The 27,030-nt window shown below is 39.9% G+C and overlaps 1 protein-coding gene across 1 annotated transcript in view; it reads right to left on the reverse strand.

The window, feature by feature from the left end:
* The window catches only part of slc9a8 (solute carrier family 9 member 8), a 112,332-nt gene that overhangs the window by 14,276 nt on the left and 71,026 nt on the right, over window positions 1-27,030 (reverse strand). Inside the window, exons 8-14 of the mRNA XM_072240173.1 lie at window positions 23,900-24,043; window positions 22,714-22,852; window positions 18,164-18,269; window positions 14,872-14,988; window positions 11,847-11,929; window positions 2,113-2,224; window positions 205-425 (exon numbers count right to left, since the gene is read on the reverse strand). Of these exons, the coding sequence (XP_072096274.1) occupies window positions 205-425; window positions 2,113-2,224; window positions 11,847-11,929; window positions 14,872-14,988; window positions 18,164-18,269; window positions 22,714-22,852; window positions 23,900-24,043 (922 nt within the window). The remainder of the gene's footprint in view (window positions 1-204; window positions 426-2,112; window positions 2,225-11,846; window positions 11,930-14,871; window positions 14,989-18,163; window positions 18,270-22,713; window positions 22,853-23,899; window positions 24,044-27,030) is intronic.

Genomic DNA, 27,030 nt, shown 5'->3' on the forward strand with positions numbered 1-27,030 from the left:
AGAGAGGGCCTCAAGATGGCTGTGGCTCAAATGAGGGGAGCCATAAGTAGCTAGTCATCTACAAACAAGCTGGGGTCTGATCAGCCCTGAAGATGTGTCCAGAAGCATCAGTAGATGTATGTACACAGCAGCTGTCTGCTTTGATGTCTATAGCAAGGTTCCTATGTCAAGATAATGAGTACCAAAGGATATGAATTCACATACCATTTTTTCAGTTTTGCTGAGTGTAATATCTTTCTTATTTCTTCGACGGGTTTTGGGATCCTCAATGTCCATCAGTCTGATCAGAGGCATTGTTCCCCCACCCAAAACCAGAATTGTGAAAAGCACAATGATTATGGTGGTTGTTCCAATAAGCTGGCGCTTCGCTATTGGTTTCAGCTCCAAATGTAGACTCAAAGCATAAGGAATGGCACCACGAAGACCTAATATTTTAAAAATAGTGAATTAAATGTTAGATTTTGCACAATAATTAGAAGCTTAAAATCAGTAGTACTGTGTCTCGCAATTTTAAAATAAAGTCTGAAACACTGCAAATTCAATCAGAAAGGGGATGTTTTATTAAAAATGGAATTGAGTGTTTTAAAATTTTTTGAGGCGAAGTGCAAAGACCATGAAGTATAAACAACCATCTGAATTATAATTAAGAAAAACTCTTAGATTAAAATCTTTGGATAGGGTTATAAATTATAATTATTTATAGGTCTACTTGTTTGCTTTTATTTCCACACATTTTAAAATCCAAGAATCAGCAAGATTGTGTTATCAGTGATACATACGGAATAATGATTAGTCAACATTACACAAGTTGAAGCAATTCCGTTCATCACAGTAAAGGGATGAGTGGGTAAGTCATTATAAAATAAAGGTTTAGATTTATACCAAGTCCTTCAAGGTATCATTAAATGCTCTTTTCAGCCACGAAAATACTTCTGACAACTAGACATTAATGGCAGTGAGGTAATTAACCAGGAATTGTTTGAAAAGTTGTAAAAGTTGAGGATAAATATTACTTGTTATATATTGGAAAGTTTTGCAGAATTTCTGTGGATATGCTCCTCTTCTTCAAAGAGTGCCAGGCGGATCTTCCATGTTTACCTCACAAGTGGCCTCATTTAAAGTAAAGCACTACCATCACTGCAATGCTTCGAGATACCTGTCTGGATTAATATGATCAATTCTTTGGAGTGGACGTCGAATCCACAAGTTCTTTGGAGTGGATGTCGAATCCACAAATGTTAGGTATAAAAGCACTAATTCTAAATGGTGGACATAACAGACATATCTGTATTCTACCTCAGAGATACATGCCAAACATTCAGATATTATATTTTGCTCAGATGGCTGTCTGGTCTGATGGCTACAGTATTGTTTCATCTGACTAACCCCCCCCCCCCGCACCTCCACCCCAACAGGAAGGAGGCAGGTGGTCAAATAAGTGCAGAAAAGCTTCTGGGGCTGAAATTAAGAAATAATGCAACTATATAATCAAAAGCAACAAACAATCTGCTGGAAGAACTCAAAGGGCTGAGCAGCATTGATGGGAGGAAAGAAATTCTTGACATTTCAGGCTGAAAACTAAGAGCACTTTAATTGTACTTGATTTGAAAGAAAAATGAAAAGGTAGGAGCATTCTCCACCTAAAGCAGTTTGTTTGAAACCTTCCTCCGACAAATCCAATTTGCTAGGAATTTGGGTATTTTTTTAAAAATTTGTCTGCACGTTTGTCCAATTATACTTCTGTGAAGCACTTCAAGATGCTAAAGATATAAAACAATCTAAAGTGCTCATCTATTACAAATTTTATGTGATCAATTACGTGGATGTTTAGCGTATTATGGTAAAATATAAAATTCAATTTTAAGAAACTGATGAGCATAAAAACATAACTATTTATGCTCCTACTTGTGTTCCTAAAAGCAATTTTAATGGTATCAGGCCATTCGTACCTGCTGTACTATTCAATAAAATCATGACTGAACTTCTTTTATATACACACTATCTGTCTGTACCTTGATTTGTCAATAACATCTTACAAAGATTTACATTCAAGATTTAAAATTTAAATATATCCTATAATTTAAGGGAGCATTAAATCTAAAATTTACTTACCACTAAACCACATAACAAACATCATTTTAGGAGTAATTTTATGATCTCGAAAGAAATTCAGAAGATAGGAGAGGGGAAATATATTCACTGCTCTGCCAAGTAAGACAAGAACCTGTAAATCAAAGTCTTATTAGTGGAATTGATGTTATAATTAATTCTAGCAGAGTGTAAAACATTACTAAAATATTTTACTTACCTATTACAAACAGAAAGTAGTTTAATTTTGACAGTTACTTTTTAATTGAAATTTTAATTAAAATAATAAAAATAATGTTTGCAGTTATGAAATAGTGATGTTTGTATTTCACTTGTAAGAGACAAGTTTTCCTTATTTTCTTATGATGCAGGAGGTCACTTAACCTACTCACAGGAGGTCAGAAAATCCCATTCCCTGAATTTCCCCTTGTAAACCAATCTCTCTACATTCCCAAAGATTTTCCCTGATTAGTGCCACTCACTTACTCTCAGGGCAATTTACAGAGGCCAATTAACCAACCTGATTTTCTTTACTACTTGGAAGGAAGTCAGATTATCTGGAGATATCTACGTGATCACAGAGATCGTATGCAAATTCCGCATCAAGACCAGGACTGAACCCAGGGTGCCGATGCTATGAAGCAGCAGCAGCTCTTCTGGCTGCACCACTGTGCTTCCCAATGCTCCAAATCTAATCTAGTCACTTATTACTCAGAGAAAGATTGATAATAGTTACAAAAAAAAAAGTACTTCAATAAATTCAAAATACTCTGCAGATGCTGGGGTCAAAGCAACACTCACAACACGCTGGAGGAACTCAGCAGGTCGGGCAGCATCCGTGGAAACGATCAATCAACGTTTCAGGCCTGACGAAGGGTTCTGGCCCGAAACGTTGACTGATCACTTCCACGGATGCTGCCCGACCTGCTGAGTTCCTCTAGCATGTTGTGAGTGTTGCTACTTCAATAAATTTATGCATAAAACTATTTGCATATTTAAACAGTGCATAAAGTGAAACAGTGCAAGTAAATTGTCTCTCCACGTTTTCTTTGCGTGCTACTTTAGTTTGAACTCAAGACACAAACTTTGCTCCTTTTTCATTTCTCTTATGCTATGCATTCTGGGATGGACAGATAAAGAACAGATTCACATAAGATTTCATGCTATTTTAATCAACAATTTCTGCTGATGGCACTCAGCAGGCCAGCCAGCATCTATGGGAAAGAGTAAGTAGTCGACATTTACAAATCCTGCGCCCGAGAACTGATTGCAACCTGGGTAGCACGCTTCGGGGTACCAGCCCACATTACCTCCGACAGGGGCGCCTAGTTCACCTCCAGCCTGTGGTCAGCTATGGCCAGCCTTTTAGGAACACAGCTACACCACACAACTGCCTACCACCCACAGTCGAATGGACTAGTGGAGCGTTTCCACCGTCACCTGAAGTCGGCTCTCATGGCATCACTGATTACATCAACTTCTGTGTGGACTGCAATGCCCTTTGTTATTCAAATAACAATCCATGGGTAACAAAGGACATTAATGACATCCTGAACGCTAAAAAGAGGGTGTTTAGAGATGGAAATAGGGAGGAGCTGAGGGCAATACAGGCTACGTCCACACTACGCCGGATAATTTTGAAAACGCCGGTTTCGAGTAAAAACGACAGGCGTCCACACTAAGCGTTTTTCAAAACATCTCCGTCCACATTAGGGGGATATTTGGGCGAATCTCCTCCTACTGGGCATGCGCAGGACACAGAAAACAAACGAAGAAGAAACGATATACTTAGTGCGCGTTTGTCCACTTACAGAATAGAAAAAACTTTAAAGGAATTGCTCTTGGCTCTCGCGCAGCAGGACTTAAAACTTAAAAAAAACAAATACTGGAGCGTATGGAGGTAACCGACAGGGAGTTCACGGACAGTATGACCCAGCTGACGACGAACTTTGAAAAACTGACTAACTCTGTTACATTAATAAAGCACCGTGTTAAATGTATAAAACATCTGCATCAGCGTTATCTTGTATTTCCATACAATGTTACATTAGGCTGTTACACATCTATTGTCAGAGAAGTACTTGCATAAATAGGTAAACCACCTTCATACAAGCAAGGACAGAAAACAGGGCGAAGTGAGTATACTTATTTATTCAGTAAGCTATGGGTCAACTGGCTTCAGTCTCGTCCGTCTGTTCTGAAATTGTTAGATGGTGGCGTTCAAGAAAACAACGAACATCCGTTCCGGCACGTCATGACAGCGTTTTTAAATAGTCAAAAAAGCTCACTTTACAATTTAACTCTCACACCGATCACACCGACTGCGCGTTATAAGAGCTTGCGCAGTACCAAGCAGAAGCAGAAAAAAGCATTGTTGTTGTGGTGTTGTCATGACAACGATTTTAAATCTCTCCGTTTACCCCGCACACACTACGCCGGATATTTAGCGTTTTCAGATTTATTCACTCTGGAGAGTGTTTTCAAAAATCTCCGTTTTCGGGGCTGAAAACGCTGGCTCAGTGTGGACGGGAGGGCAAAACGAAGAGAAAAAGCTTCGGTTTCAAAATTACCCAGCGTAGTGTGGACGTACCCACAGAGGGACCTGAAAGCCAGGATCAGGGAGGCTAAAGACAGGTACAGGAGAAAGCTTGAGTGGAAACTCCAGCAGAACAACATGAGAGGTCTGGAGGGGGATGAGGACCATCACTGGGTTCTGGCAAACTAGCAACAGAGGAGCTGAAGACAGTGTGGACAAGGCCAATGAACTTAACCTGTTCTTTAACAGATTTGACATTGTGGCCCCTGCCCATCCCCCACGAGCCATCTGTTGTCAGCCCCCAACCAACACATATTCCACTCTCCCCTCCTACCCCTCCTCACAGTCCCCCACCCTGCTCTCATGACTATACCCCTTTCCCACACGAAACCACCACTGTGGGCTTCGCAGCTGAACAGGTGAGAAGACAGCTGAAACGTCTCAACCCAAGCAAGGCTGCAGGACCAGATGGTGTCAGTACCAGGGTGCTCAAAGCCTGTGGAGTACTTCGCCATGTATTCAACCTGATCCTGAGGCTCCGTAGGGTTCCTGTGCTGTGGAAGACATCCTGCCTCGTCCCTGTGCCGAAGACGCCGCACCCTAGTGGCCTCAATGACTACAGACCGTTAGCATTGGCCTCCCACATCATGAAGACCCTGGAGAGACTTGTTCTGGAGCTGCTCCGGCCTATGGTCAGGACATACTTAGATCCCTTCCAGTTCGCCTATCAGCCCTGACTAGGAGTTGAGGATGCCATCGTCTACCTGCTGAACCGTGTCTACGCCCACCTGGACAAGCCAACGAGCACTGTGAGGGTCATGTTTTTTGACTTCTCTAGTGCGTTCAACACCATCCACTCTGCTCTGCTGGGGGAAGAAGCTGACAGTGATGCAGGTGGATGCTTCCCTGGTGTCATGGATTCTTGATTACCTGACTGGCAGACCACAGTACGTGTGCTTGCAACACTGTGTGTCTGACAGAGTGATCAGCAGCACTAGAGCTTCACAGGGGACTGTCTTGTCTCCCTTTCTCTTCACCATGTACACCTCGGACAACTACTGCAGAGAGTCTTGTCATCTTCAGAAGTTTTTGGATGACTCTGCCATAGTTAGATGCATCAGCAAGGGAGATGAGGTTGAGTACAGGGCTACGGTAGGAAACTTTGTCACATGGTGTGAGCAGAATTATCTGCAGCTTAATGTGAAAAAGACTAAGGAGCTGGTGGTAGACCTGAGGAGAGCTAAGGTACCCCCCCACCCCCCGTTTCCATCCAGGGGGTCAGTGTAGACATGGTGGAGGATTACAAATACCTGGGGATACGAGGTGACAATAAACTGAACTGGTCAAAGAACACTGAGGCTGTCTACAAGAAGGGTCGGAGTCGTCTCCATTTCCTGAGGAGACTGAGGTCCTTTAACATCTGCCGGACGATGCTGAGGATGTTCTAAGAGTCTGTGGTGGCCAGTGCTATCATGTTTGCTTTTGCATGCTGGGGCAGCAGGCTGAGGGTAGCAGACACCAACAGAATCAACAAACTCATTCGTAAGGCCAGTGATGTTGTGGGGATGGAACTGGACTCTCTGACGGTGGTGTCTGAAAAGAGGATGCTGTCCAAGTTGCATGCCATCTTGGACAATGTCTCCCATCCACCACATAATGTACAGGGTGGACACAGGAGTACATTCAGCCAGAGACTCATTCCACCGAGATGCAACACAGAGCATCATAGGAAGTCATTCCTGCCTGTGGCCATCAAACTCTACAACTCCTGCCTTGGAGGGTCAGACACCCTGCGCCAATAGGCTGGTCTTGGACTTGTTTCCTGGCATAATTTACTTTTTACTATTTAACTATTTATGGTTTATTACTAATTATTATTTATGGTGCAACTGTAACGAAAACCAATTTCCCCCGGGATCAATAAAGTATGACTATGACTACTATGACTATGACATTTCTGGCTGAGACCCTTCATCAGGACTGGAGAAAAAAGATGAAATGTTGGGAGTAAGAAGGTGGCAGGAGCACAAGGTAGTAGGTGATAGGTGAAACCGGGACAGGAGGTGGGGTAAAGTAAGAAGTAGGGAAGTTGATTGGTTAAAGAGATAAAAGCTTGGAGAAGGGAGAATCAGATAGGGGAGGACAGAAGGCCATGGAAGAAAGGGAAGGAGAGGAGCACCAGAGGGAGGTGATGGGCAGGGCAGGTAAGGAGATATTGTAAGGAGAGGGAAATCGGAATGGGGAGGTGAGGCGGGGGGAGAATTACTAGAAGTTTGAGAAATTGATGTTCATGCCATCAGGTTGGAGACTACTCAGATGGAATATGAGATGTTGCTCCTCCAACCTGAGTGTGGCCCTATCACGGCAGTAGAGGAAGCCATGGACTATCATGTTGGAATGGGAATGGGAAGTAGAATTGAAATGGGTGGCTACTGTTCGGGTGGATTTCTTTTTGGGTAGATGATTTGTTAACACTTAAATGACTTTGGCCACCAGACTTCTATTTTAACTGTTTGACAAAGGACTGTGGATTGAGTCCACCACAATGGACTTCCTAAAAGGTGTGAATGCCAGATACTTCTGGTAGTTTGACCTGATAATGTAATTTCGAAGGCAGTATCACCACACCTATACATTATAAATATTAATTGTATTAATTGTCTTCTATGTTAGCACGGGAAATGCCAAATAAATGTATCGTAGACTTAACTTACATTTCTAAAGGTTGTGGATGTTGGCGTCAGGAGGAAAGGATGGTGTGAGATTTTGTATGTAGCTTCAATAGGATGCATTGTCTGTAATGATTGCCTTTGTGTTTAGCATATAAATATCGAGCCCACAATTAGCTAGCAGACCTTTCTGCAGAAAGCGTCTCTGTCCGTTAAGATGCCTGCTGTACCTTGTTGTGTTGAATAAAGAAGCTGCTTTGTATCTACCAGTGACTCTGTCTCTCTGGTAATTTCATCCACGTTACAACAGCTACCGCGAGATTCCGCTTTTTTTGGCGGATGGAGGGTAGCTGTAGCCTCCAACACTGATTTTTCAAACTTCCGGTGATGGTCCGTCCTCTCCTTCACCATTCCCATTTCCCTCTCTCACTTTATCTCCTTAACTGTCTATCACCTCCCTCTTGTGCTCCTCTTCCTTCCCTTTCTTCCATGGTCTTCTGTCCTCTCCAATCGGATCCCCCCACCCTTCTCCAGCCTTTTACCTCTTTCCCCAGTTAACTCCCCAGCTCTTTACTTCACCCACCCTTCTCCTGAATTCACCTATCGCCTACCATCTTGTGCTTCTTCCTCCCCACCTTCTTACTATGACTTTTCAGCTTTTATTTCCCAGTCCTGATGAAGGGTTTCGGCTTGAAACATCAACTGTTTACTCTTTTCCATAGATGCTGCCTGGCCTGCTGAGATCCTCCAGCATGTGTGAAGCTTGCATTTCCATCATCCACAGACATTCTCTTGTTTGCTTAAGGCACTGTCGCAGTTCCCAACAACATAACTGAAATCAATGGCCATAGCAGTAAGGAGGTGATTTTTTTTTATTTTTTAAAACATGGAAACAAAGAGTTCAAACATGATAACCCAACACCACATTTAGATGAATACATCTCAAAATTTATTTTTCCCTCCCCCATAGAGACTTTGGAATACTGACCAGCATAGCCAAGCTCGGTACTGCACATCGATACACCAGGCTTTTGCCAGATTTACCACCGAGTTATCTGTCCATGTTGCTGACAATTATTCTAAAATCAGGACTTTTCAATTACTGGTAAAGTCTGTGTTTTACTGGTAATTGCAATATCCGTTCCAATTCTGCAATCTGGTGCAGGTCAAAACAAGACATCAAATATGATAATAACTAGTCTCCAGCTCAACTCAGACTTTGACCACATACTAAGTTAGAAAATTTATCTTTATTATGAACTGCTGACGAAAGAGATGCAGGCTGGTAAGTTTTTCTTTATTAAATGAAATATTCACGAGTGGCACAGCAGTCATAAGGGGCAGTTGGAAAACTAAGGAGAAATTGATCATGTTCCTACTTTGATGGTATATATTGCTGACAATTACACAAAAGGATGGCACAACTAGTTTTAAAAACAGGAAACACATCAGTAAAGAACAACTTATTTCTGTAATAGTAATATGCTAATACTATGTCATCATTCGTTCCAGACATCTAAAAAGCCCGTCACACCCTAACAAATGGATCTAAAGATTTCAACATCCCTGTACGATTACTCATAAATTGTGTGAAGAAATTCTTCCATTTATTAATCATTACTTAACCTCTCAGCTTAAGTGGTAATGCAGTGCTCGAAATCTACGCTTTCCTCACTCTTGACCAGAAGTGTTTGTTCAAATATTTAATTGCATTAAATATGTGCATAGCTAATTAGCAAATATTTCTCAGAATTTGTATCAGAATTTAACTCTCTAATGCAGTAAATTAGCCTCACATCATTTAACTGTCTTCACAATATGATTAAAGTACAATTATCTAAGTACATATATGTCACAATATACAACCCCAAGATTCATTTTGTGGGCGTTTACAGTAAATACAAGAAATACAATAGAATCAATGAAAGTCTATGCCCAACAAGACAAACACCAATATGCAAAAGATGACAAGCAGTGCAAATACTGAAAGATTAAAAAAATGGCAGCAGCAAGAAGAGTGCAAGAACTGAGAGAGTCTGTAAATACTGAGAATCTAAAGTAACACACACAAAATGCTGAAGGAACTTAGTAGGTCAGGTAGCATCTACGGAAATGAATAAACAGTCCACATTTCTGAAAAAGGGGAAGATGCCACAATAAAAAGGTTGAGGGAGGGGAAGGAGGACTACCTAGGTGATAGGTGAAGCCAAGGGTGTGGTAAAGGTAAAGGACTGATGAAGGAGGAATCCGATAGGAGAGTGGCAGGTGAAGAGAAGAGATAAGTGGCCAGAGTGGGGTATAGAAGAAGTGGAGAGGGAGAGGGGGAAAAAATATCAAAAGGGGAAGTTGATGCTCATACTATCAGGTTGTAGGCTACCCAGCTGGAATATGAGGTGTTGTTCCTCCACCCTGGGAGTAGCCTTATTATGGCAGAAGAGCAGGCCATGCACTGACATGTCAGAAAGGGAATGGAGACAGGAAGTAAAATGGTTATCCACCAGGAAATACCGCTTATTGCAGATGGAGCAGAGGAGCTCAACAAAGCAGCCCCCCAATTTTGGGTCATACCAATGTCTGCAACGGGAGCACTGGATACAACGGATAACCCCCAACAGATTCGCAGGTGAAGTGTTGCCTCACTGGAAGGACTGTTACAGGCCCTGAATGGAGGTGAGGGAGGAGGTGGATAGGCAGGGGTAGCATTTTGGTCACTTTCAAGGATCTGTATCAGGAGGGAAAGATGAATTGACAAAGGAATCACAGGGGGAACAATTCTTGAGGAAAGTGGGGAGGGGCTGCAGGGGTAAGTAAAGATGTGTATGGTAGTTGGATCCTGTTGAACATATATATTTCTATTGCAATTTATAGTTTTAAAATTATGTATTGAACTGTACTGCTGCCACAAAACAACAAAATTCACTACACATGCAAGTGATATTAAACTTGGTTTTGATTGTGAACTCAAGTATTCTGTTTGTTCTTTTTATTGCAGGTTTGATGCATTACTATATAAAGCTAAACAGACATCTTTGGTGATTATACACTGGGATTATATGCTCCCTTAACTTCCTGCTGTTATTGGAAACTTATCCATTAGGATATCATATCAGTCCTTTGTTAGCTGCTTCTCATTCAATCACTATAATAATCCACACATAGTAATTTTCTCTTCAGTTTTTAGTTTAGGTTGTTTAAGATTAGCAACAGCAAACTGAGATGCTGAAAAGTTACAGAATGACAATGGGTGCAATCAGTGACCCTACTGCAACACTGACAGTAAAGCTGCTTCACGGCCTTGGTTCAATACTGACCTCCAGTGCTATCTGTTTGGTGGGTGCATGCTCTCCCTCTGCTCATGTGAGTCAGCCCTGGTACTCTGCTTCGTCCCACATCCCAAAGATATGTCGATTGTTAATTGGTCTCTGTAAATTGCCCCCAGTGTGCAGAGGAATTAAAGAATTGGGGGGGGGGGGAGGGGGAAGATAGTGATGCAAATATGGGAGGATAAAAATGTCATTAGGGTAAATGGGTGCATGACCAACACAGACTGGTGGACAGAAAACGCCTATTTCTATGTTGTACTGCTCTAAAAGCAAATAGGAACTACTCACAAATATATAGGATTATTACTGTTTAATCTCAGATATTTGAATTGTTACTTTCCTATAAAATGCCTGGAGTATTTTGCTGTACAGGCAATGGTTTGATTTTTGTTTTGTTAAAAAGATATCACTATGGTAGCATGCTACAGTGTTTATGTAATTAAGTATTACTGAAAATTGTGTCCAAAGTTCTGGAGAAGACTTTGAATCACAATCACCTGACTCGAAGGCACAAGTGTGGCTACTTGGTTAAATTAATATCAAATTTTGTTCAATAAAAGGATTTATGGGCTTATTTCTATCACCTGCTCATGTCTGAGGAATTGACAGGCCTACTTCACTTCCGACTTTGCACTTAGAATATTTATTTTGTAAAAAAGAATTAAGATAACACTTCATTGTAAAGTTATCTGTAATAAATGAAAAGACTTTCATCAAAATGTTCATCTTGGAATACTTAGGTTTGGGAAGTGACAATAAAGGCATTAATTTTAATATATTGAAACATCTTTGGAAACTGTGTCAAAATATTTGTGGCATATATTATAATATTGATTAAGAGTAATACAACAAAAAATGAACATAATTGGCTCCCAAGTGTTTAGAAAAATTGAACACTGACATATTGTGGAAAGTCAATGAATGATTAGCTATGAGAAAATTTGTTTTGAGACTTTTCAAAGCTAACATTTAATATTTATGGCATAATTACTTTGTTTTTGTATAGCAAATAAGTCATACTTATCAATGGATTAGACAGAGTACGTCACATTTACTCTGAATTACTCAGACTGTTTCATTTACTTTGTGTTGTGTCTTTGTCATGTTTTTACTAGCCCATATTCATAACAATTCTTTTCTAATCAAACATCAAGTAACTCGTCAGTCAATAAGAAATTGCACTAAATTTAAGATCAACTTATCAAAAGAAGATATACTGTTTCTACTCACAATGCACCAGATAACAAAGGAGATTTCAAATTTGTGAGGAAAGCTGAATATTGCCAGCCCAATATAAGCAAACACACACGTCTCTGTGAAAATAAATTAAGAGTTGCTGGTTTTAAAATATGGTAAAAAGAATCTCACACCGATTTGGAAGCCAGGTTAATGGCATTGCATATTTTCCTTTAGCACAGGATTCCTCTTTGTAATACCAGTACAGAAACAAGGCATTTTGCTCCTCAAATCTGTTCTGACATTCTTTAGTTGATTAAAATCTTTGGATTTTAAAGTGAACATAAACAGTGAGCTGCACATTTCAAGCTACCATCATTCTGTATAGGAGTGTTTTCTAACTTCATTCCTGTTATCCTTCATTAGACCAAATCACTTCATGAAACTTTTACCAAGTTCCTTTTAAAATCTAGACCATTTTATCCTTAATCTTTTCAATCACAATGAATACAAGTGTAACTTAGATAACTCTCCTTATAATTTAATTTTGGAGTCCACACATCATCCTGTGCTGCTCTCCCTTCAAAATGCTTTATAAATTGTGAGCTCAAGTATTAATAACTAAAAATGAAACATAATAAACTAGACATCAAAATGTAAAATGAAAATTGTTTATAGCGACAGGACATTTTGTGGAAACTTAAATTTGAAATTTTGCAGAATCTAAAATTTACTTGAATTGCATTTTCTGAACAGTTATCATTGTTAGGGATCATTCCAGTGTAATGAAATTACCATGGATTAACCAAACTGGGAACAGGTCTCCAGGAAACAAAACCTGTACACAACTTATCCGTGTAAGCGGAACAAGTGCTACACATGCCCTTACACTTCCTCCCTTACCACCATTCAGGGCCCCAAACAGTCCTTCCAGGTGAGGCAACACTTCACCTGTGAGTCGGCTGGGGTGATATACTGCGTCCGGTGCTCCCGATGTGGCCTTTTATATATTGGCGAGATGCGACGCAGGCTGGGAGACCGCTTTGCTGAACATCTACGCTCTGTCCGCCAGAGAAAGCAGGATCTCCCAGTGGCCACACATTTTAATTCCACATCCCATTCCCATTCTGACATGTCTATCCACGGCCTCCTCTACTGTAAAGATGAAGCCACACTCAGGTTGGAGGAACAACACCTTATATTCCGTCTGGGTAGCCTCCAACCTGATGGCATGAACATCGACTTCTCTAACTTCCGCTAAGGCCCCACCTCCCCCTCGTACCCCATCTGTTACTTATTTTTATGCACACATTCTTTCTCTCACTCTCCTTTTTCTCCCTCTGTCCCTCTGAATATACCTCTTGCCCATCCTCTGGGTCCCCCCCCGTCTTTCTTCCCGGACCTCCTGTCCCATGATCCTCTCCTATCACCTGTCCAGCTCTTGGCTCTATCCCTCCCCCTCCTGTCTTCTCCTATCATTTTGGATCTCCCCCTCCAACTTTCAAATCCCTTACTCACTCTTCCTTCAGTTAGTCCTGACGAAGGGTCTCGGCCTGAAATGTCGACTGTACCTCTTCCTACAGATGCTGCCTGGCCTGCTGCGTTCACCAGCAACTTTGATGTGTGTTGCTGTACACAATTTAATTTCCAATTGATACTCTTGTGGCTTGTGAAAGCAATCATTGCATGTGGCACATTCTTGTTTCATTGAAACTACATAGAGAAAGACAATAGATGAATGTTCCTGCTATTAGCACCTTGTTGACTATGTATCACTGCAACATCAGACAATTGAAGGCAGATCTGTTTTTCACTTCACCATCTGGTTAATTGTTTATTCATAGCGCCATCCTTCAACACTGTAACAAAAGGGGTATATTTTGGTGTCTGGCTATGAGTATTAAATATTCAAACAGATCCACTAGTTGGGATGTTTACCATTGTAAATATGTAATTCTGTATATTTACTTGACTATATCCAAAATGTTAAGTAGGTGATTATAGCAATTGAAACTGCAGTTAATCATTTATTGTTATCTTTGTGCTGAAGTATAAAACACTGTCAGGAGAATAAAATTCTCTTGGATTCCCCCCTCTCTCTCTACTGGAGGTCTGCTGTGTGAATAACGATTTCTGCAGTTACAGCTTCTGCATGGCTCAGTTTTAGGCTGTCACATTTGGGACCCCATCCGCAGGGAACAGGCATACACCTCTAGCAATGCGCTAACAGCATGAATATTCATCTATTGCCCTTTCCTATGTGTGGTTTCACTAGCCACAAGCATCAGTTGGAAGATAAACTATACACAGGTTTTATTTCCTGAAGACTGGTTCTCATTTTAGCTAATCTATAATTATACTATCCAATACTGTTCACTCTTCAAATAACAACCTCTAACAACCATAAATCACGGAGATTAGTAGCCATTAGAATGCTAATGCTGATATCTATACATCTCAGATTTCCACATTTTAATTAGGTACACTTAAGAAATTCATTTCTGCTTTCATTCTCTTGTTACAAAACTTGCTTTGTGAATTCATAATGTGATATTTTCTCCCCAATGGAGAATGGCTGTTATTGTTTCAAATGATCAATCCACAAAAAGGTGGACTGTGATTGTTATTTAATACTTGTCCACTTCAAATTATTCCTCACTTTATAAAAGCATCTCAGAATGTGAGCACAGGCAGCAACATTACCTTCGGTTGTGAGTCACTACTAAATGCATTTTCATTACCTGTAAACAACCATCCTTTATCATTGCTATATATTTTTGCTAGCCTCAGTGGCACTCAGTTTTCTTAAGAGCATCATCTTTCCTGGTGAATTTTTAATAGATACTGCCATTTTTCAAATTATATTAGGCCTAGTTAATACGCTTTTTTCTGTTAGTTCTTTGACTTGAAATGTTATTTCTGTCTTTTACCACAGAATGTTGCTGCTGATCTGCTCAATTTTTCAGCACTTGGTTTTTAGTTCGGATTTGGCTTAATTTTTCAAATTGAAGTTTCCACAATTTTTTTTATGAGAAAGCTAGGAACCTTGACCCAATCCCACCCCTAAAAGAGTACATACCACACATAAAAGCGACTGTGCGTAATGTCTGCTGCATAAGGATTTGAGTAACTGGAGAAAGATTATGGTGTGCATAGTGTGACATCACTATTCCAGAAAACAGAATAGCCATGATTCCTGTAAACATAGGACAAACAAACAGACATGGGAGTTGAATGCATCAAAAAACTCTTAAAATGACAATTACTTATATTTATGATTAATGGTCGTGGCTAAAATTAAATATAACTAGTGAAATTTGTATGTAGAACTTGCTTACTGTCAAAGAACTGGAGATTTAAGTACTCTGTTGCATGCCTTTAAGAATAAACCCATTGACTTTGTAGTTGGGCCAAATTAATGAATTTGACTAATTTTTTGATTTAAGAGTTTTATACTCTAACAAGTGGAATTTATGACACAGTCTACAGCACATAGAATAATTATTTCTTTGCTATTCTTGTAATATATGATTAAGGTAGCTGAAATTCCTATCAAGGAATGTTAGAAATGGAAAATGATTTTGGTTTCCTTTATATGCACAATACCGATCCACAACTGCAAACATTACTAAATCAAAGATCCTCATTAAATCAAAAACCTAAAAAGCAACATTGTAAAAATGTTGAAAGGAAAAACTAATAAAGAAAATATGAAAATTGTATAAGTTGCCATTTTATCCAATTTGTTTGTTTTCATTGTTGTGTAACTACTTTTTCATTGAGCTAGAAGCATGTAACAACATTCAATAAAAATAGAAAAACATAAATACCCGTACTGAAAAATACATGCATGTCCCTGTAAATTTTATACACACTTTCTCATACTATTGCTCACCAGTCCAGAGGATGTACCATCTAGCAATAGTTTTGAAATCAATCATAGTCTCTGGTTAAGGCTTCCAAATAGCAAAGACAAAGATCTGGGGGACTCGCTGACCTGGGGATGTCACCAGCCCTTGCTCACAGGGCCTGCCGACATTGGTCACTGACCATGGGAAATGCAGGCCTTCGTCCTCAGTGCCTACCAACCAACCAGACATTCATCCACAGGAATCACTGGCCTTCTACTGCACCAACCTCGATTCCAGTTCCTGCCTCTGACTGCCTCCGACCTCTAACGTCCTTCACCCCTATTTCTAAACCTTAACCTGATCCCTAAGCATTCCCCATGAAGTAAACAATCAAGTCTGAGCCAGGCCCTCACCAGACATTGCAGCTTGGCACCGTCTTGACCAGAAAGGTCACGGAGAACAGCCTCTTCTCTCCTCCAATAATTATCAATTAACATTAGTAAAGATGATTGGTTTTAGCAACAATGATAGTTACTTACTTTTTGTACTAGTGCTACTTTAATATTTTTAACCATAAAGATGGGGGAAATGCCTGTTAAATCTACTCTGCTGTTAAGGGCTTCACAGCAGTAAATGTAGTAGAAAGAATTAGTTGAAATCTTTTCAATTACAGCAACTTAATTGAAGTAAAATTGCTGCCAAAGTATACTAATCTTCCAAATTTGAATGCTGAATGCTTCTGAATTGATTATCATAGTGGAGCTTGGAAATTGTAAAGGACTATTGATTTCAAGATATTAGGGTAAAATATTGATATTTCATGCTGAATTGAAAAGAAATGAATGAAATTTATATTTGACCATACAGATATTTATAGATGGTATGATTATGTAGAAATTATCTGCCAAACTTTTACCTTGCTTCAAAGCTGCTCATTTCCAACATCCTCACACTTTTGAAGAAAGGTTGCAACTGTAATATTTTGGCCACACATTTAATTACACCATTCCAGTTACATGTTCCAGACGAAGACCGTGGCAGCTATGGGAGGCAGAGTGGACAGAAAAGCTGGCACACTCAAACCCATGTCATGGGCCAGTAGCCATCAGACAGTGGAAAACATGCTGGACATTAAAAATTGCCTCTGATTCACCGAGTAGTCAGTTCAAGCTTGGTGGTGCTGGGCAGTCAATGAAGCTAAACAATCTGCACCTAGTTTTGCTGCACGTAGGGTTGGGACCAGGAAGAAAACAAAGCAACCCCACCAGCCATGAGAACTCTCAGGCTGCTTGGATCTCATGTGGCCAATCCCTTCTCATTTTCTGCAGAACAATGGCTGATGGCCGAAAACAGAAAGCAGCTTATTTTCAGTACTGTACAATGGACAAGATCCAAAATGTTTCTAAAGGATGAAAGCGATTACTTGATTTAAGCTGTTTCTCCCATATCCCAAGTACATGAATACAACTATTGATTTTTATGAATTATTATTACAAATAAAACTTCAGTATTTTAGGTTTACTTTGTCTGATAAGTCACAGATATTTTAAGGCCATTCTTCCCAATAAGGTTGGGCTTTAGTAACAGCTCTACTTAGTGAAAACGTACTAGATCAAAGTGCACAGAATTTGTTTGAAATCACTGTAGGTTATCTGCCACTGAAGTATCACATTTAGTGCATGAGCTAAGGGATTTCACTGCATCTTCTTAGCCTTCCGATATTGATTGTTATGTACTACGTTGGTGTTATAGACTGCAATAACATGTTGGTGTAAGTGCGCATCATTTTGCAAGCTCTTTACAGATACAAGTTGACACTCTCTGGTCTGGCATTCTGTGTTCTGGCATGCTCCGAATCTCTCATGCAGATCTGTACTAATTAACTAACTGTAAGGTCTAATTAAAATCTAAAATTAACTGAGATCTGTACCAAGTTGTAACTGATTAATCGACCAGCTGAGCTTTTGCAATTTCAGCCAAAAGCTCGCCTGACTTTGGAAACTTTACACAATCTAGAGATAGTCTATACTTAGAAAGAACAGATCTCCTCTTCAGAGGAAGATGATCAGGGAGTAACTTCTGTGGTCCATTCAGGTCTCAATGGTACTGAACTAGAGTGTTTCAACCTGTATTGTCTTTCACTAAGGTTGTAAATATCCTATGTGGCTTATGGCTTCCACCTCAACTCAGCTGGACGACTTGGAGAAAGATAAAGAACATAACTTCCTGAATAATTACAGAGTTGAATAGAAAACACATAACAGGTATACCATATAAAGAGGAAAATTTACAATGGAAGTAGTGAAATAGAGGATGTACACCAAAATGATCACTTTCAAGTTCAAATAGTGTTTTAATCATTACTTTGTACTTAGATAATCAAATATACGCTGTAAGTATTTAAAATTGTCAAGCAATGGACACACGCTTATCTGCTCTTCACAATATATGGATAATGTAAAACAATAGTACAAGTATTAAGAAAATAGCAGAGACATGAATAAAACAGACAGTACTTACCAGATAGCTTTATGCCTTCTGCAAGGCCATAAGGAAGATAGGCAAATATTATCATCATTCCAAATTCAAGTGATGGTGTTTTTCTGAGGTCAATGTGCTTTAGCAGGTAAATACTTGTATATTAAGAAAAATATGTTCACTTGTATATAACACATACAAAACAAAACAATTCTAGCTTATACACGAGGAAATCTGCAGATGCTGGGACTTCAAGCAACACACATCAAAGTTGTTAGTGAACGCAGCAGGCCAGGCAGCATCTCTGGGAAGAGGTACAGTCGACGTTTCGGGCTGAGACCCTTTGTCAGCTAGTAAGAACTAGCTCTTCTTTCAGTTAGTCCTGACGAAGGGTCTCGGCCCGAAACGTCGACTGTACCTCTTCCTAGAGATGCTGCCTGACCTGCTGAATTCTAGCTTATAAATTGTATTCATTTTTCAGTTCTGCATGCCTGACACGGTCAATCCAAAACCAAATGAGAGAATGATGACAGTAGGATGGGCCTATGTTTACAAATTCTTTAATTTTTTTTTAAGTTTATGAAGCTTGAGTTCACCTCTGGATCATGATATTGTTTCTAGTGAGGACTCTGGACAGAGCCTTCTGTTGGAAGGCTGACTGCAAACTTATTAGCGTGGACTTGGACAGCACAGTACAGCTCAGGGCCTCTCTCAGCTCAAGTGGACAACTACACTGGCAGAACAGCTTCGATTACTAGGGAGGCCCAGCCTGCAGATTCACCAGTTTGCAAAATTGTCAGTGCCATTGAATGTTTGTTTCTCTCTATGATATTTTGAAACACTCACATCAACAAGGAAATGTTTTAAAGAAAGGTTACTAAAATATAAGATAAAAACCAAAAAAAACACAATAATTAAAACATTTACATTAACATTCAAAATCACGTAACAAAATGTCAATTTATCATTCTCCTATTGATTTCAATGCACTGCTACTTGTACAAATTCACTATAGATTTCTCAGCTTGAGATCCAAGAAATCTGTGAAAGCTATGTGGTTTTCTTTGAACTCTACAAAGGTAAGTAGCCATCTGATAGCTGGATGAAGGTACATCCCCATGGGTGAAAGGTGGAGAAGAGGGGAGGACTCCAAGCCAAACTGCAATGCCAAGGTATGAAACTCCCTCTATCTGATCTCCCAGTGACTGTACATCTGCTCACAAGATGCTGGATAAAGAACCTAAGAGCAAGATTGATGTACCAGAGGGAAATGAGGAATTGCTGCTTTCTCTGTTTCACAGTGATGTGGCTCACTCTGGACATGCCGCATACATTGGTAAGACCCAAGGGCTTCTTGATACACTGAACACACATGACTGCTGATTTGGAGAAGGCAATAGGTGGTAGTTCGTGTTTCCTGATTAATTATGCGGTGTTCGAATGCAGTGGTCTTGTCGCACCCTTGTTCCCACAACCTGGAACATCTAATGATTAGGTGCTGACCATTCTACTTACCAAGAGAATTTTTCTCTGTGATCCTGACTGCAGTCTACATACCGCCAAAGGCCAATGTTAAGCAGGCACTGAGTGCTACCATCAGCAAGCAAGAAACAGCCTACCTCAGGTTTGTTTGAGGAAATCTCTGCCAAATTATCACCTGTAACATCAGTGTTCTCAATACACCTGACCGCTGCTATACTGATTAGGAATGCCTACTGTTCCATCTCACAGATGTCATGCACTTCATAAAAACAGTCGTAGACAAGTGTGTGTCCACAAAATCATTCAGAATCTTCCTTTACGAGAAGCCCTGAATGGACCATGAGATCCACAATCTGCTGGGGGCTGGCTCAGTGGCATTCAGGTCTGGCAAAAAGTTAAATAGAAGAGGTACAAGTAAGATTGCCGGAAAGCCAATTGTATGCAGTGACAGTTACAGACCAAACCTGAATCAATGAAGAATGCTTGACAGCTGTGGCAGTGCTTGAATACCACCCTCCTACAAAATGAAACCAAGTGACATAGGTGACAAACCTTCAATCACAGGTGAGCTCAAAGCATTTTATGCTCACTTTGACCATCAAAATATGGAGGCACCTTCCTGAAGGATGCTGTCATGACATTGGGGCTACGGGCGTTTATGATAGTCAGGGAGACAGGTTACCATGTTCTTCTTAGGCACCTGAAGCGAGAGGTTAAAGATATCGGTTAAACCACTCCAGGAAATTGCTCAGCACAGATCAGGCACCTGGCCGTGAACTAAAGAGGTCAGTAATGAAAGATATTAACTCCTCCCTGAGATACGACTTCTATCTACTCCAATTTGCCTACCATCAAAACAGGTCAACACTAGATGCTATTTTATTGGCTTTTCGATCAACCCTGGAACATCTGGACAGTGAAGGTGCATGCATCAGCATTCATTAACTACAGTTCAACATTCAATAATATTATTCTCTCAAAACTAACAAGTAAGCTTTAAGACCTAGGCCTTGATACCTCCTTGTGTAACTGGGTCCTCAATTTTCTCAGCTACAGACCACAGTCTGTTGGGAATGGCAACCACATCTCCTCCACAATCTCCATCAGGACAGGTGCACCACAAGGCAGTGTGCTTAGCCCCCTGCTCTACTCACTTTATACTTATGACTGTATGGTTAAGCACAGCTCTAATGCCATATTTAAGTTTGTTGGTGACACAATTGTCGTATGTCAAAACATCTGAAGATGTGCGATGCAGAGTATATTGGCTTATTACATCATGGCCTGGTGTGGAAACACCAATGCTTGTGAATGGAAAACCTAAAGTAGTGGATACAGCCCAGTCCATCATGGGTAAAGACCTTTCCACAAATGAGCACATTGGCAAGGAGCGCTGTCACAGGAAAGCAGCATCATTCATCAACGATCCCTACCATCCAGGCTATGCTTTCTCCTCTCCTCACTGCTGCCATCAGGAGAGAGGTACAGGAACCTCAGGGCTACACTACCAGTTTCAGGGACGAGCACGAACACGAACACACACACACACCCCCCCCCCCCCCCCCCTTTCAGAGGAAAATCCTACAAAGGGTAGTGAATTCGGGCCAGCACATCATGGATAAAGCCCTCTCAACCATCCAGCCATTCAGCACATCTACATGAAACGTTGCCGTAGAAAAGCAGTGTCCATCAGCAAAGATCCTCAACACTCAGGCCATGCCCTTTTTTTGCTGCTGCCATCAAGTAGAAGGTACAGGTGCCTCAGGACTTGCATCACCAGGTTCAAGAACAGTTACTACCCTGAACCATCAGGCTCTTGAACGAAAGGGGATAACCACTCATTCTACTTCTGGTGTTCCCAAACCGATAGTCTCCCTTTAAAGGTTCCTTATTTTGTTATTTCATACTTGTTGCTATTATTTACATAGCTATTTATTTATGCTTGCATTTATACAGTTCGTTGCCTTCTATGTACTTGCTCCTTCATTGATCCGGTTAGTAACTGCTCTATAGATTTGCTGAGTACGCCCACAAGAAAAAAGGATCTCAGGGTTGTACGTGGCAACGTGTACGTACTCTGATAAAAATTTTACTCTGAATTTTGAACCATCAGCTCTTGAACTAGAGGGGATAACTTCACTCACCTCATCAACCTATGGACTCACTTTCATGTTCTTCATCTCATGCTCTTGATATTAATCACTTATTTATTACTTTCTTTTTTTCTGTTTGTATTTGCAGCTTGTTTGTCCATCCCGTTGGGGGTGGTTTTTCATTGATTCTATTGTGCTTCTTGCACGTACTGTGATTGCCCACAAGAAAATGAATCCCAGGGCTGTAGATGGTGACATGTATGTGCTTTGATAATAAATTTACTTTAAAAAATTTTGAAGGAAGGGCTACCCTATAGTAGTAACTCGGATACGAGTTTATTTGCTGACAATTCTGTTCCGTTACCAAAAGAATATTGTAAATGCAGATGATCAGATTTATACAACTAATGTACAGAGATCATCTGTATTGTAAACCACATTCCTATCAATTCTGTTCAATCCTACCACTTATCAACACTCTACGCTAATCAATTGGGCTACCAATCTGCACAATTTGGGAAATGGGGGCAAGGTGGTTACCAACACTATGACAGGGAGAACATGTAAACTCCAAAGAGACAGCACCTGAGGTCAGGATTGAACTTGAGCTGATGGAACTGTGAAGCAATGGCTTCATTAGCTATGCCACTGTGCCACTAGTTACACCAATGTGCCAAAGTGTACTTAAATTTTATTAAAATTTCTCTGCAACATTCTGAGAGGGTTTCATTTAACTCATTTAAAATTGATTAAAGCCCACAGTGAACGATTTAAAGAAGGAACTTCAGTCAAACTTTTAATTAATCCTCTGTCAGTTTTCTAGAATAGAACTTAGAGGTCAGTACAGGACAGCTCCCTGAGATCCTATCAAAATTACCCTGAAATTAATTGGCTGCTTGCAAAGAACATCTATTATATACACTTATGTTATAAGTTTATTTCTCTGAATATTTTTAACATTGAGGATGAAAATATAAAATCATAATGACCATATTCTCAGACCAAATGAAAAGATATCAAAGCAGAGATGAGACCAGTGAGTGTTCCAAGTGCTGCAGATCCAAAAAACATCTTGAGGAAATAGCCCAGTGCCTGCAGGAATGTTTGCCATCCACTCACATCAGTCGCATTGTCTCTGGCTAAGCCTTCAGCTGTGCTAGAGAACAGTATTTGAACATTATGGTTACCACATTACACCTTCTGTGTTTGCACAGTTTTGCATAGTGAACAATCAATATTATCAAAATCAGTGTGTCCAAATTACTGGTCGGCAATAAAGTCAGAATGATACAGTATGGTAACAGGCCTTTTGGCCTATTGAATTCATGCCCACTATTAAGCACCCAATTTTACACTAACCTTATCCTAATCCACATTCCTATCAACTCCTTCAAGATCCTACCACTCATTAACACACGTGTGGAAACATGCAGTTGTCAATTAGCCTATCAATATGAACAATTTGGGATATAGCATATGGGGGTGGGGGTGGGGAAGAGTCAAAACCACGACAGGAAGAACTCCACACAGTCAGCACTGGAAGCTAGGATTGAACCTCAACTGATGGGACTGTGGGGTAATGACTTACTTAGCTCTGCCATTGTGCCACTAGCTGCATCATTGTGCCAAACAATATATGCAAAATGCAAACCGCAAGATAGATCAACAGAAGTCATATTATGGAGAAAAGGAAAAACTTGTCAAAATTGGTAATTATTTGATCTTTAAAATTCTTAAAGCAATCTACTGGGGAAATGCTGCATGCTTCAGAACAACTCTGGATTGCATGAGCAAAGGATATTTACTCAAAATGTAACCTTATCATCAACAACCCTTTGGAAAGGCCAAGCTGCTGTGCTGGAAAGCTGAGGTTAGCAATAAGCCTCGCGGGACCTGGAAAATGAATATCCATCACAATGGAAGTTATCATAAATAAAGGGGGATCTTGATGTAGAGCAGGGGTTCCCAACCTTTTTTATGCCATGGACCAATACCACTAAACAAGGGGTTTGTGGATCCCAGGTTGGGAACCCCTTATTCAGAGGGATATATGCCAGATCGAAGTAGCTGAAGTGGATGCCTTGGTTGGCATGGAGAAGCTGGGCTGAAGGACAGTTTCAATGCTATTGTGACTAAGCCTACTGCTATGTGAAATGATATGCATGGTCAAAATACACTTAGTACATATATTATAAAAGCTTACTTGGTGAGGACTATAGAAACTGCATCATTAAGAATGCTCTCTCCAAACACCAACATGTTCAGAACAGGATCCACATTCAGAGCATTAAAAATGGCAATCGTTGCCACTGGGTCAACAGCAGAGATTAGAGAGCCAAACGCAAAACTGTAAAATAAGAACAATGTAGAAAATGTAAAGTGTACAGGACTTTTCATAGAATATTTATTCTTGATTACTGTAAACTATTTAATGCACTGACTGGCAAATTTCTTCCATATGCTAGCTTCCTCCGTCTCCACCCACACACACACACGCACACACAGGAAAAGGGAGTTCCACAGATCTGCAAATATTACTAGAATCTTGATAATACATTCCAGGCATGGCTAATAACGTTCAAAATCTGCTGGCTGATCGTTCAAGGCTTCAAGTGTTCGGCTGATCAAGTTTTCAAGAAATCTTTCCACTAGAGTTTGCCAGTATACAGAGAAAAAAAAAGTACACTATTGATATCCACAAACAATTCAGCCAGTAAGGTGTTCACGGACATATGGATAGATAATGAAAAGCATCGACAAGAAAGCGTGAATTATTTGCAATGAAGGCTTCAGACACCTCTTGAAAAATAGCTAGAATGAAAGGTTACCCACTTTTCACTGTCTAAGAAACATACTGGCTGTCATTAGCCTACTCAACTCAGAGTAAATGATATTCAAATATCCAGAAGATCAGGAGACAACTAGAAATAACTATCAATTTTAGCACCTCCGCCAAGATGGGACTTCAACACAGTTTCACATTATGTGAATGGTTACAGTTAAGCACAACATTCAATTTTCTCTCACTTTGTCACAATCTTACCATGGCTAAGCATTAATCACTTTGAAAAAATTATTAATATAGCATCAAAGTACAACTAATGTCATCTACTACTTGGAAACTTAATTATCAGGCCGCTACCTCAGAAAATACCCTACTTCTAAATAAGCTATAATGCTCAGTTTCAGTTACTGTTCTACTAATCTACATCCTTTAAAATCTCTAGCTCTGAGTGTTAGCAACTGAGCAGAGATGGGTTATTGAGGACACCTATTTGTAAAATCTATTATCATTACTAAATATTGCTATCTCCATTATAGTCAACTGGAACTCATCTCAAATCGAGCATCAAGATCCTGTAGAAATTAGTTTTGTATGATGCTGAGAAATGTACAAAGGTACCTCACAAGTTGGATCTACGAATGGATTGCATCTCAAAATGAAGTAAACCTGCAGTTATTAGTCAAACAACATATTGCTTCTGAGAATGGAAATTATTCTTGATCAGTTCTGAACAACCCAACTGCTCAAAGATAATAAAACTTTGCACTTCTCCACAGAAGACACAGGATAACTATTTTTCATTTCGATTTATTTACATGTCCAATGGAGTACATTTTAATAGGATGAAACTCACAGAATTTAGCTGTGGATAGATGAACAAACACAAATATTAACATGGAGCTCTAAAATATTCTATGACCTCCCACCTAAAACAAACCAATTTTAACAATTCTACTCTTATTCAGTGGGTAGAACAACTTGAGGCCACCTGAGCCATGTTGATTAGGCAATCTTAAGATTTGGCCCCCAATTGAGTTTGCTTTAACTTTTTGAACAGAATGTATTTCGCTGCATTCATTTTACCCTCTACATTCACAAGCCTTCCAAGGCTTGCTACAGTGAAGCATCCCCACAGCATGATGCAGCCATCACCATGCTTAATGGTAGGAATGGTGTGTTTTTATTGACATATAGTGTTTGGCTTATGCCAAACATAGCATTTAATCTGAAGGCCAAAAAGCTCAATTTTGGTTTTGTCAAATCTTAGAACCTTCTTCCAGCTGACTTCAGATTCTCTCACATGCTTCTGGCAATCTCTTGCTGAGATTTCATGTGAGTTTTTTCCCCCCAACAGTGGCTTTCTCTTTGCCACTCTCCCATAAAGCTGCAACTGGTGAAACACCCGGGCAACAGTTGTTCTAAGTGCAATCTCTACCATCTCAGTCACTGAAGCTTGTAACTCATTCAGAGTTATCATAGGTTTCTTGGTGGCCTCCTTCACTCGTCCCCTTCTCGCACAGTCACTCAGTGCTCTTGGCAGATCTACAGCTGTGCCATATTTCCATTTCTTAATGATTGACTTAACTGTACTCAAAGGGATATTCAGCAACTTCGAAATTTTCTTGTACTCATCTCCTGACTTGTGTTTTTCAATAACCTGTTTGCAGAGTTGCTTAGAGTGTTCCTTTATCTTCATGGTGTAGTTTTTGCCAGGATACTGAGTCACCAGCAGTTGGACCTTCCAGATACAGGTGTATTTTTACTGCAATCAATTGAAACACCTTGACTGCACACAGGTCTTCAACAACAGATCTCCATTTAGGTAATTATGTGACTTCTGAAACCAACTGGCTGCACCACCAGTGATGATTTGGTGTGTCATATTAAGGGGGTGGGGAATGAATACTTATGCAGTCATTTACTTTGTGTTTTATATTTGTAATTAATTTAGATTATTTTGTAGAGACCTGTTTCCGCCTTGACACAAAGGAGCTGTTTTCTGTTGATCAGTTGTCAAAAAAAACCCTATTCTGTGATTCAGTGTTGTAAAATAATACATGAAGGGGTGGAAAAAAAAAATAAATATATATATATATATATATATATATATATATATATACACACACACACACATATATATACACATATAAACATACACACATACATATATATATGTGTGTATGTATATATGTGTGTGTGTATATGCATATATATGTGTGTATGTATGTGTGTATATATATTGTGTGTGTATATATATATATATATATATACACACACACATACACACACATATATACACACACATATACACACACTATATAAGACTCAAATCAATCATAATTTCAAGCAATAACCCGAAATTCTCACTCTGTGCAGACATCCTTGAAACAGAAGAAAAAAAATCGCAAAGACTGAATGACAGAAAAAAGTAAGAGCCCCAAAGCCCTCTACCTACCTCCCACACACAAGCAGCAGCAAGCAGCATTAAACCTCCCCCTCCCCCCCCCCACACTTACTCTGGCATAAAGCATCAGCATTCTCAGCACCCA

Source organism: Mobula birostris, chromosome 2 (assembly GCF_030028105.1).
Source record: "Mobula birostris isolate sMobBir1 chromosome 2, sMobBir1.hap1, whole genome shotgun sequence".
Classification (NCBI taxonomy): Eukaryota; Metazoa; Chordata; class Chondrichthyes; order Myliobatiformes; family Myliobatidae; genus Mobula; species Mobula birostris.